This window comes from Salvelinus sp. IW2-2015, linkage group LG4q.1:29 (genome assembly GCF_002910315.2).
Source record: "Salvelinus sp. IW2-2015 linkage group LG4q.1:29, ASM291031v2, whole genome shotgun sequence".
NCBI classification, from domain to species: Eukaryota; Metazoa; Chordata; class Actinopteri; order Salmoniformes; family Salmonidae; genus Salvelinus; species Salvelinus sp. IW2-2015.
Genome location: NC_036842.1, coordinates 64,488,813 through 64,501,661, shown reverse-complemented (window position 1 = coordinate 64,501,661; position 12,849 = coordinate 64,488,813). Strand labels below are relative to the sequence as shown.

Sequence of the window (12,849 nt, the reverse complement as noted above, 5' to 3'; positions counted from 1 at the left end):
GCACACACACACACACACCACACCACAACACCCACACACAACACCACAACCACACACAACACACACACAGGGCCTCCCTCACTAGATGCTCAGTCACACACAGCCTCATCAATGTCCCAAGCTAAATTAACTAAGTCTGATTAGTGTAATTGTGAGGAGCCTCCACTTCCTGATTATGCCTGGCTTCCCTTTCCACCTAGTGTCTTTGTGGTTTATTAACAGAGGAAGAGAGAGTGAGTCCAATACTGCCGTATTAATCAGAGGGACTCTTTCCTTCTCCTATTCCTCTGTCTATTCAGCACCCAGCCTCTTACCTAGGGAGCAATGCCACCACAGGACACAGACTGATCATTTTACAGTGCCCAGAGAGCTCCCGCTCTGTCTCCCGCCGCTTGCACATGGCTCGCTCCCTCCCCAGCCCAGATTGACTATCACCGGATAAGGATATTTGTGCCAAAAGTCTGCGGGCTGAGCTGGGTTCAAGCAGGAGATAGTGTTGCGTCTGCTCACAGTTGTATTATTAATATGTTCGTCTTGTGTCAGGAGTTCCCCGTCTAAAACCCATTATAACACACCCTGACCTGACAACCCCCCGCCACACCCCCCCCCTCTCGTCATTCTCTCTCTGATACAGATACACACCACACACACAGATACACACCTCGGATCCCAGTCAGTAAGAAATTACCATCCCCCCCATAGCTCTTCCAGTCTCATGATAGAGATATCAACACCCTCTGTTCCTTTCCACTGCCAGATGAGAGACAATTACAACAGACTCTGGGTTCATACTCTCTGTGTGCAGATTGATGGTCAATTATAAAACATGTGTGATTATTGTGCTATTACATTACCCTGACGGTAATGGCATGTTAATGTACGTTCAGATGTTCCCTATATTAGTTTGTGTGTGTGTGTGTGTGTGTGTGTGTGTGTGTGTGTGTGTGTGTGTGTGTGTGAGAGAGATCTGGCCCCATGCCAGGCTTGTCGTACTAGTGCCAGGGAAGTGAGAGGAGGAGGTACCGGTCAGGGGCGCAGCCCAAAATATTAGTTTAGTTTCAAAGCGTCCCAGAGTGAGTGGGTGGCTGTTTGCTCTGGGCAGACAGATGGAGCCTGTGTTGTGTCCTGCTAGGTGTCAGCTGTAAATTATAGTTATTTCACTGTCCTGGAAGGCCTTAAGTCTGGGGAGTCAGCCTGCACCAGCACTAGGGCATGTGACAGTCCAACATTATGGAAGCAAGAGTTCTTTCTCACTGAAGGGTACTACAACAGTAGTAGTAGACACATCTTTTCTGTAAATGTTAAGGAATAATGAACTAACCCTCTCTTTCCTGTCTTCTGCAGAACGTGCTGGCCAAGGCCCTGTACGACAATGTGGCCGAGTCCCCAGACGAGCTGTCCTTCCGGAAGGGTGACATCATGACGGTACTGGAGCGGGACACCCAGGGTCTGGAYGGCTGGTGGCTCTGCTCTCTGCATGGACGCCAGGGCATCGTCCCTGGCAACCGCCTCAAGATCCTGGTGGGCATGTATGACAAGGCGGGCCAGCAGCAGCAGCCTCCACTCCTCCAGGCCTCCCAGGCTGGCTCTGCCCAGACCCCGAGCCAGCTGGCCTTCCCCCCGCAGAGTGCCTACACTAAGGCCTCCCCCTCCTCCCAGTACACGGCCATGCACCCTGCCTTCTCCAACCCTGGGCCTGTCCCCGCCCTACCCGACAGCATCTACATGATGCCCCCCAACCATGGCAAGCCTTCCCCTTCAAGCCTGTACCAGATACCCACGGGCCCCCAAGCCCCACCCAAGGCCCCCATGCTCGCCCAGAAGCGGTACCCTGTTCAGGACATCTACCAGGTGCCTCCCTCCATGGGGCCAGCTCCTGTCCAGGACATCTACCAGGTGCCCCCTTCAGCAAGAGGGCCTGTTCCTGGGCAGGATATCTACCAGGTTCCCCCCTCACTGAACCAGACTCAGATCCCCCCCTCCATAGAAAAGAGGAGCTGGGACTCTAAACCTCTAGGAAAGGTAAGAAAAACTTTTTGAGACACATATTCACATAACACAACAAACACATTCCTCCAAAACCATAAATACAGACTGTCTTGTTAGACATTCAGGTCCAAAATAGCTGGTTTAAGCTCTCATTGTCATCTGACCTCATCCCGGTTGGGATCTGAGCATCTTCCTGTTATTGTTTCTCCCTCATGTCCTCCAGTCTCTGTCTGTTCTCACTCTAAACAACAGCTCAAGGTTCCCTGTCATTTTCAAAGCCGCAGGGATGACAGGAAAGAAAACAGAGGATAGAATGATAAAATAAACCCAAAAGAGAGAGAGGGGGGATGGGGAGAGGAGAGGGGGACARACATTGGAATAAATAATGGGGTGTTTAATAATTCAGGTATCTATCTCCTGGAGTTGGGTGAGTAAGCGTTTTGATCTGTTATGCAGCAGGCAGCAGGCTGGAAGGGGAGGGGGTACCAGTACCAGCCAGGCAGTGTGGTAACAGTGCAGTGTGTTGTGACTGGTGTTCTGCAGAGAGTGCCCCCCAGGCCTGCCTTAGTGCACTCAGCCATGTGTGAGAGCAGCGCTGGGAAGTGAAGTGTGATGATGATGATGGAAGAGTGATGGGGAGGCAGCGACAAGGTGCACCTGGTCCCTGCAGGAGGGGGCGTTTCACACGAGACAGCTCACCGTCTTAGATGAGGCTGCTGCTGCCATAGAGAGGGAATTATATAATATATACAGTATATATATCAATCCTTTAGCTCCCCCCCCCCCACCTAACCCTAGCAGGGCTCTCTGAGAGCATGACCACAGGATTTTCCTCACAGAGGGGGGCTGGAGATGGGCCTTGCCATGTTGAAAATCTGCCTCTCAATATGACCTGAGATGACTCGGAAATACTGAAGCACACAGAAGGAAAAGAGAGTGAAATGTACAATAGTGAGTGACTGACAAAGCAAAGCATACATTGCCTTTGTGTCCYCCTGCTGTGTGTTGAACCTTTGACCTGTCAAAGGTTGATCAATGATCAATGATCAATGGGTGCAACCTGAAAACAGCCTGAAAACGAGAGGAGAATAACAGCTGTAGAAAGAGAGTGAATGGCTCCCAGGCTGAGACAACCTCTGTTTGAGGTAACATGAGCGACATCAGAGAAAGGCATCAGTGGATCAAAGATGTTATTTAACTAGGCAAGTCAGTTAAGAACAAATTCTTATTTTACAATGACGGCCTACCCCGGCCAAAACCTCCCCTAACCCGGACGACACTGGGCCAATTGTTCGCCGCCMTATGGGACTCCCAATCACGKCCGGTTGTGATACAGCTCGGGATCGAACCAGGGTCTGTAGTGACGCCTCTAGCACTGAGATGCAGTGACTTAGACCACTGCGCCACTCGGGAGCGAAAGATGAGTCCAAGGCCAGGGCTCACAGAGTCACAGTGGAAAGGATCTATGAGGAGGAACATCATTTCATGATAGCTCTACCTGGTGATAAGACTATCAGAGGACTTCAACAGAGTTCACACTCCAGCCCAGAGCAGGGTGTTTCCAAATGTTCCATTGRATGATAGTAGAGTGATGCATCAGTCTTTTGGAATGCTCTTAGCGTCATGTACTGTATGTCATCAGCAGGCAGTACAGGGAGGAGGGAGGAGAAGCAACACTAGTAGGGAGTAGTACAAGTGAAAATCCCCTATGGTTTTTATCTGACAACAGCCTCAAGTTAGTGGCACTGGCAGGATCTGAAATGCCTAACATGGTGGTGAAGTGGTAGGGATTTTTGTCAAGGTAATTCTTCACTGACGCATTAGCTAATTTTGCTCTTAACGCTGTGGTGTGCAGGTTCTTTATGCACTCATTTACCTTGTGAATGCCCTTAATTGTTATCACTTGTCCTTGTGCCCATACTGAACCGCATCACCCCGCCCCCCTACTCCACCACTGGCAGTTTCTCAATACAAGATACGGAGTTCCTGCTGAGAGAAGAGATGACAGACACCGAGCCAACACACACAAACACATGGATGCACACAACACACACACACACACACACAACACACACACACAAAACACACACAAACACAACACACAAACACACACACACAATGATGCACACACACAAAACAAACAACACACACAAAACACACACACAAAAGCTCTCACATAAACACACACACACAAAGCTGCTCACAAACACACACACACCAACACACACGCACAAACACACACCCTAACAATCACCACACACACACACACAGCTCTCAAACATACAAACTGGGGTGAATAACACTAAATATGTGAGTGAATGAAAAATCCCAGGCATTTGGTCTCAGGCTCCTTTGCTGCTCAACCGTGCGAGGTAGAACTAGTATCAAATTACAAGTGTTACACTACACAGACACGCTTGGCAAAGCATCTGAAAACGCAGTAAGCTTTAACACACTCAGCATCTCAACTCTAACCCATTCCACAGTGTGATGATGATTATGCTGGCTAAGCTTGTGTTTTGTCTTTTTACACTTGTATTTTGTGGAGGCATGGCCGACCCTCCAAGCCCTTTCGTCAGATGGACTGAGGCATCCATTTTATTGATCACTGCTTGGTAAACAACAGTGTGGACTAACTAGTGAAATGGCTTACTTACGGGCCCTTCCCCCAACAAATGCAGAGAGAAAGAAATAGAGAAATAAATAGAAAGAAGGTAAAACACGGAATAATAAATAGTAATAATAAATACACAATGAGTAACGGATGACTCTGGTATATACACTGGTACAGTCACGCTGATTCGATGTCAGGAGCACTGATGGTATTGAGTTAGTAGTATCATTATAACTCAGGAATACAGTGACAAAAAGGAAGTCACAGGGTACCTATTTACTAACTATTTTAGCAGCTCTTATGGCTTGAGGTAGAAGCTGTATTCACGGTGAGGGGTAGATGGGTGGAGGGTGAGGAGATGTAAAAGGCCCTGGAGCAATGTGACTCCGCGCAGATCTAGCCGGTTTGAAGGAGGAGTGAGGGGGGCGCCTGATCCCAGTCAGCTGTGCCAGCCACTGGCCTGTTCCGGTGCTGGAGACGGGGCAGGAGCTGGAAGAGGAAGTATGCAGAAGGCAAGCAGCCAGCTGGAAACTGTGATTAGGTTGCAGAGTCCTTTACATCAAAAAGGACTTCTGAGAGAGTGGCCGAGGCTGGCACGCTCGCCTTTAAATCCCTGCCACCTCCTCCAGAGGACTTGAATTCCTCAGCCCCCCCCCCTCTCCTTTCGCTCAGTCCCCACTCTCCATTCGACTGTGTTTTTCAGTTTTCTACCTAATCTATTTATGCTGCAATGGTATGCCACCCAACCGCCCCCAAAAACAACCCCCACCTCTCCTTCAAACTATGGCAACAGCTTAGCCCAGCCGGAGAAAGAAACAAGTAAACAATTCACCGCTATCCCTCCATCCTCTTCCCTTCTGAGAGGACAGACACAACCTGAATGGCCTCAGTAAACACCCAGCTGCGTTGGAGCTGAAAGCGCCACTGCACTCTGTGTCTCTGCAACCCAATTCATCAGAAAGGATATCTTTGATCAAAGTTACGAAGATTCTTAGCTATCGCCCTCAGTACCTTTAGCAGTGTTGCTATTAGAGGTCATGAACTTGCTCTTGTATGTCTGTAGGAGAATCCACTGATTTACTCGTGATAACTGCTAAGCTGATAGGGGGCTGAGAGTTGCACCACTCAGGCTTTGACTGYAGGGAGGAATGACAGACACCACTGTGAGTGGGGACTGGAGCTACTACCTGATCTTTACAACCACACTCTCCTGCAACTGTCTAGAAAGTATTCAAAGTACAATGTGTGTGACTGAATGACACGTTCATGGCAGAGCTCATTGCTTTGTGTGAAGCAGATGGTTAGGGGAGAGGTGGAGGCAGGACGGCCTGTTTGAACCTGGGTTCCTTTGATTAGGCCGAGGTAGRTAGATCAAGCCTTCTTATCACCTGCAGCATCTAATGACCCTGGCCTGTTTGCAGGTGAGAGACGCTGTGATAAGGAGCAGGCAGCCCGGGGCTAACAGTACAAGCTCATCTCCTCTGCTCTCCTTCCCTCTGCTCTGCTCTGGGGGTTGGGGGGTTGAGATTCTGCTGGTTGTTCTGTGGACAACCTGCTCTGAAAGTAAATGTGTAATCGCAGAAGTGTTTAAAAAGACCTGGTGGGCGCTCACCTGAAATGTAGGGAGGAGGAGATGGAGGAGGGGGGCCTTATCTGGAGGAGCAGGCAGACATTTTGGGGGAGGGGTCGTTGTGGAGTGAGGGGGGAGAAAATGAAGGTGTGTGTGACCTCCTGCTGAAGAAATGACTGCATGCTCCTGCCTGTAGGTGTAACTGCTGCCTGTAGGTGTATCTGCTGCCTGTAGGTTTAACTGGCTGGCCTGTAGGTACGTAGACTGCTGCTGTAGGGTGACTGCTGCTGTAAGGTGTATGCTGCTGCCCTGTAGTGTAACTGCGCTGCTTAGGTGTATCTTGCTGCCTGTAGGTGTATCTTGCTGCCTGTAGGTGTATCTGCTGCCTGTAGGTGTATCTGCTGCCTGTAGGTGTATCTGCTGCTGTAGTGTAACTGCTGCCTGTAGTGTATTCTGCTGCCTGTAGGTGTATCTGCTGCCGTGTAGGTGTACTTGCTGCCTGTAGGTGTATCTGCTGCCTGTAGGTGTAACTGCTGCCTGTAGGTGTATCTGCTGCCTGTAGGTGTATCTGCGCTTGTAGTGTTCTGCTGCTGTAGGTGTTATCTGCTCCGTGTAGGTGGGTATCTGCTGCCTGTAGGTGTATCTGCTGCCTGTAGGTGTAACTGCTGCCTGTAGGTGTAATCTGCTGCCTGAGGTTACTGCTGCCTGTAGGTTTAACTGCTGCCTGTAGGTGTATCTGCTGCCTGTAGGTGTAATGCTGCCTGTAGGTGTAATCTGCTGCCTGTAGGTGTATCTGCTGCCTGTAGGTGTATCTGCTGCCTGTAGGTGTATCTGCTGCCTGTAGGTGTATCTGCTGCCTGTGGTGTATCTGCTGCCTGTAGGTGTAACTGCTGCCTGTAGGTGTAACTGCTGCCTGAGGTGTACTGCTGCCTGTAGGTGTATCTGCTGCCTGTAGGTGTAACTGCTGCCTGTAGGTGTATCTGCTCCCTGTAGGTGTAACTGCTGCCGTGTTAGGTGTAATCTGCTGCCTGTAGGTGTATGTCTGCCTTAGGCCTGTGATCGTGTATCTGCTGCCGTGTGATCGCTGTAATGCTGCCTGCAGGGTGTAATGCTGCCTGCAGGTGTATTCTTGTTTTGCCCTGTAGGTTTTTGGGGTATCTGCTGCCTGTGGTAGTGGCTGCAGGTGTATCTGTTGCCTGAGGGTGTATGTTGCTGCTGTAGGTGTATCTGCTGCCTGTAGGTGTACTGTGCTGTAGGTGTAACTGCTGCCTGTATGCGCCTGTATTACTGCTGCCTGTGACTGCTGCCTGTAGGTAACTGCTGCGTAGTGTAGCGCGTGCATTACTGCTGCCTGTAGGGTAACTGCTGCTGTAGGCGTAACTGCTGCCTGTAGGCGTATCTGCTGCCTGTAAGGCGTATCTGCTGCTGTAGGCGTATCTGCTGCCTGTAGGCGTATCTGCTGCTGACGTTGCTGCATGTAGGCGTATCTGCTGCCTGTAGGCGTATCTGCTGCTATGTCAGGCGTATCTGCTGCCGCTGAGGTCGTATCTGCTGCCTGTAGGCGTGATCTGCTGCCTGTAGGCGTATCTGCTGCCTGTTAGGCGTATCTGCTGCTGTAGGCGTATCTGCTGCCTGTAGGCGTATCTGCTGCCTGTAGGCGTTCTGCTGCCTGTAGGCGTATTGCTGCTGTAGGCGTATCTGCTGCCTGTAGGCGTATCTGCTGCCTGTAGGCGTATCTGCTGCCTGTAGGCGTATCTGCTGCCTGTAAGGCGTATCTGCTGCCTGTAGGCGTATCTGCTGCCTGTAGGCGTATCTTGCTGCCTGTAGGCGTATCTGCTGCCTGTAGGCGTATCTGCTGCCTGTAGGCCGTACTGCTGCTGTAGGCGTATCTGCTGCTGTAGGCGTATCTGCTGCCTGTAGGCGTAACTTGCTGCCTGCTAGGCGTGACCTGCTGCCTGTAGGTAACGCTGCCTGTAGGCCGCGTACTGCTGCCTGTAGGTAACTGCTGCCTGTAGGCTAACTGCTGCTGTAGGCGTGTCTACTACATGTAGGCGTAACTGCTGCGTGCAGGCGTATCTGCTGCCTGCAGGCGGTATCTGCTGCCTGCAGGCGTATCTGCTGCCATGTAGCGTAACTGCTGCCTGTAGGCGTATCTGCTGCCTGTAGGCGTAATCTGCTGCATGTAGGCGTATCTGCTGCCTGTAGGCGTATCTGCTGCCTGTAGGCGTATCTGCTGCCTGTAGGCGTAACTGTTGCTGTGGCGTATCTGCAGCGTACGTACTGCTGCTGTAGGCGTATCTGCTGCTGTAAGCGTATCTGCTGCCTGTAGGCGTAACTGCTGCCTGTAGGCGTAACTGCTGCCTGTAGGCGTAACTGCTGCCTGTAGGCGTAACTGCTGCCTGTTAGGCGTATCGGCTGCCTGTAGGCGTATCTGCTGCCTGTAGCGTATCTGCTGCTGTAGGCGTAACTGCTGCCTGTAGGCGTAACTGCTGCCTGTAGGCGTAACTGCTGCCTGTAGGCGTATTCCTGCTGCATGTAGGCGTAACTGCTGCCTGTAGGCGTATCTGCTGCCTGTAGGCGTATCTGCTGCCTGTAGGTCGTGATCTTGCCTGTAGGCGTAACTGCTGCCTGTGGCGTAACTGCTGCCTGTAGGCGTAACTGCTGCCTGTAGGGTAGGTGTAACTGCTGCCTGTAGGGTACACTGCTGTACGGCGTAACTGCTGCCTGTAGGCGTATCTGCTGCCTGTAGGCGTAACTGCTGCTGTAGGCGTATGTGCTGTCCGTGTAGGCGTATCTGCTGCCTGTAGGCGTATCTGCTGCCTGTAGGCGTATCTGCTGGCTGTCCGTATCTGCTGCTGTAGGCGTATCTGCTGCCTGTAGGCGTATCTGCTGCCTGTAGGCGTACTGCTGCCTGTAGGCGTAACTGCTGCTGTGGCGTATCTGCTGCCTGTAGGCGTATCTGCTGCCTGTAGGCGTATCTGCTGCCTGTAGGCGTATCTGCTGCCTGTAGGGCGTAACTGCTGCCTGTAGGCGTAACTGCTGCCTGTAGGCGTAACTGCTGCCTGTAAGCGTACTCTGCTGCCTGTAGGATAACTGCTGCTGTAGGCGTATCTGCTGCCTGTGGTGTATCTGCTGCCTGTAGTTAACTCTGGAGTTAACGCTCACTGAGCACGGGACATTATCTCTTCACCCATCTAGCACATAAATATCTAAATATGGTCGTACGTGTACGTGTGAGCACCCACATATATAAGTGAACGCACAGGCACATATGTGTGTGTGTGAAGAGAGAGAGATTGAATTGAAAGAGAGAGTGAATGTGAGGAGGGAAACGGGAGAGTACTGTAGATGTTCACGGCGAGGAGCCACTCTTCCGCAGACTGGAGCATCAGTTTAAAAGCGGTGCAGCTGTCATTCCGGAGTTTGAGAAGTGTGCTCATCCATAGAGATGAGATGGGTGCTTTGTATTCCCGTTATTGCCTCATGGGCTTGTAATTTGTGGCTTCTTTAGCTGTAACCCACATGTTTCATATGTGCCCTGCCTCTCTCTGTGCCTCACTCCCACACTGCCTCTCTCTGTGCCTCACTCCCACACTGCCTCTCTCTGTGCCTCACTCCCACACTGCCTCTGTAGCTTCGCTTCGTCTCAGCCTGGGAGCCAGAGGAGCTCTTCTCCTCTCTGCCACACACTCTATCACAATCCCAATTATTTTTAGGAATCTCTTTCCTTTCTTTCTTCACTCCCGTTCTATATCTCTCCTTCTCCCACACCCTCCCTCACTTCCTCTGTCTATGTAAGCGGAGACATCCTCCTAACGACGAAAGCGTTCCTGTCTGATTGTGTGAATCTAGGCAGTGCTTTGCGGCACTCTGGAGTTAATGTCTCCGTAGATTAAAAGGGTATCTCTGGGCCTAATTGGTGCGCATTGAGTGCCCTTCTAAAAGGGTCTCTTTGATTTGGCCCACATCACTGCATATGCCCGAGCAGAGGGAGGGAGGGGGAGATAGAGAGAGGGAGGCCTTGCCCCACGCTGCTCAATTTTTATTTTTWATTTTTTAATTGTATCTTTATTTAACTAGGCAAGTCAGTTAAGAACAAATTCTTATTTTCAATGACGGCCTAGGAACAGTGGGTTAACTGCCTTGTTCAGAGGCAGAATGATAGTGACAGTCGTTAGACTCCCTGCTCCCCAGGCCTTTCCACTGCAATGTAATGTAGAGCTGGAGCTGAGTGACTCGATAAGCATCTCTGCACGGTGCTACACCATGCATTCAGAATACATTCAGAATGTTGTGCACTGGGACTGTGACAGTGTATAAATAGAGGCTCCAGATGTGAGCGTCCCTGCCCAGCTGTTCTGGGCTGTGCTCTGGGAAGAGAACACTGGGAGGGTCAGGTAGCTGTGGTTGGAGCTCCAGTCAGTCCTCCTCAGCCTGAGCCCATGCTCCAGCAGTAACAGTAGTGCTAGTATAGTAATGACTCAATGCTGGGATGCAGCTTTAATGGCTCTGCCTGTCCTCAGTTATGGCCTTCAATYGGACCCAAGCTTTAGAAGCYCAACTTGAAGTGTGTTTGGTTTGGGACAGCGTATTACTGAAGTGATTAGGTTAGTCTTTATAGGAACAGAGTTCACTCTTCTAGTCCATTACATCACCAAAGGGAACTGTGTGGGTATGTGGTAACCTCTCTTGGATGGTGGCTGCTCAGGCATTTCTCTGTGAAGGGTGTTGGTGCATGAGGGTGAGTTGAGGACTGGTGAGCTGTGGGTGCATGCTGGTACCCAGAGACGAAGGAGATAGAGGATGCCCATCTGGCTGCCACCTCACAGTGGTTCTTACTGTGGGCAGTGGTGTAAAGTACCTAAGTAAAAATACTTTAAGATACTACTTAAGTMGTTTTTTGGTGTAGCTGTACTTTACTTTTTATATTTTTGGCAACTTTAACTTTTTCTTCACTACATTCCTAAAGAAAATAATGTAATTGTTACTCCATACATTTTCCCTGACACCCAAAAGTAGTCGTTACATTTTGACAAGAAAATGGACCACACACACTTATCAAGAGAACATTCCTGGCCATCCCTACTGGCTCTGATCTGGTGGACTCACTAAACACAAATGCTTAGTTTGTAAATTATGTCTGTGTGTTGGAGTGTGCCCCTGGCTGTCCGTAAGTAAATATAAAAACAAGAAAATTGTGCYKTCTGGTTTACTTAATATAAGGAAGTTGAAATGATTTATACATTTACTTTTGATACTTAAGTATATTTAAATCCAAATACTTTTGCACTTTCACTCAAATAGTATTTTACTGGGTGACTTTCACATTTACTTGAGTCATTTTTTTTAAGGTATCTTTATTTTTACTCAAGTATGACAATAATTGACAATAATTTAGTACTTTTTCCACCACTGACTGTGGGCTCATTGGTCAGTAGCACTGAGGGATCTCTACTGTATAGCCTCTCACTACGGACCCAGGTGAATCTATATGTGAGTCACACACACTGCCTCTGTAGATGTGATGCAGTCTGAGTGAGGAGGTCAGTGTGTGTGTGTGTGTGTGTGTGTGTGTGTGTGTGTGTGTGTGTGTGTGTGTGCGTGTGCGTGCATTCGGTGTGTGTGTTTTTAAAAGCATTGTTTCTTGCCTGCCGGGTCTCTCCTCCATTACCTGCTGTGGACTCATTTTCTGCTCTGATAGTGTAGAGAAAGGGGGAGAGAAAGGGAGTATGGGAAATAGGGAGAAGGGGGGAAGGGTAGAGTGAGAGAGTGCAGAGGGAATTAGAGGGGACACAGTGCCCTGAGCAGTGGAGCGCGGGTGGGGCCTTTTTGGGCTCTCATGTACAATTCCAGCCCTGGTCCTGTTATCACCTCCCCACAAAGCCTACATCAGATAGAGGGGAGGGATGGGGGGGGAGTCGATAGGGGGGTAACGAGGGACACGGGGACATGGATCTGCCCTCAGCATAAACAACAGATCCCCACAAGCCTCTGTGTTATCCAGTGGCCCTCATCAAAGGGATGGGATATCACAGGAACCAGAGACGCTCTTTGTTCTGGGCTGGGAGAGTCAAACTGGAGAGAGAGAGAGGCCAGGTCAGAGTGGAGGAACACAGGGTCCAGCGTGTCCTCACACACACACACACACTGCATCTCCTCTGTCAACTCAACACACACTCCTGACTTCCGAGGAGAGTCATTAGTGTGAGGATGTGTGTGTGATTGTGTCCATGTATGGGTTTGTTTGTGAGTGTGTGTATGTGGTGTGTGAGGTTGGACCTATTAGTGAGTAGTAAACCCAGTGGTCTCGGCTTCAGTAGGGGCTGGCTCTTTGATGTTTTCACGGTCTTCTCAGTAGGGTCAGGGATAAAATGGACACCTTCATTAAGGAGACAGGAAATACATGAAGCTTGAAATAATGGGGACCAAATGCTACTTTGGGCTATGTTCTAATGTCATTCATGTTAAAAACATAGCCTAACAAATCAAATCTTATTTTTCACATGCTTCGTAAACAGGTGTAGACTAACAGTGAAATGCTTACAACTGCTCATTGTTAGGCTAACAACATACAGTAGATGCAAACAACATACAAGCATTTCTATTCCCACTTGACWATCTCTCTATGTAATCATAGAAAGTAGAGATGAATAGATAGATATTGAAAGCTTTTCCT

At 49.8% G+C, this 12,849-nt stretch overlaps 1 protein-coding gene across 1 annotated transcript in view; it reads left to right on the top strand.

Annotated features, from left to right (window-relative positions):
• LOC111962362 (breast cancer anti-estrogen resistance protein 1) overlaps positions 1–12,849 on the top strand; it is a 60,119-nt gene that overhangs the window by 9,020 nt on the left and 38,250 nt on the right. The window contains exon 2 of the mRNA XM_023985405.2: positions 1,345–2,022. Coding sequence (XP_023841173.1) covers positions 1,345–2,022 — 678 coding nt within the window. The remainder of the gene's footprint in view (positions 1–1,344; positions 2,023–12,849) is intronic.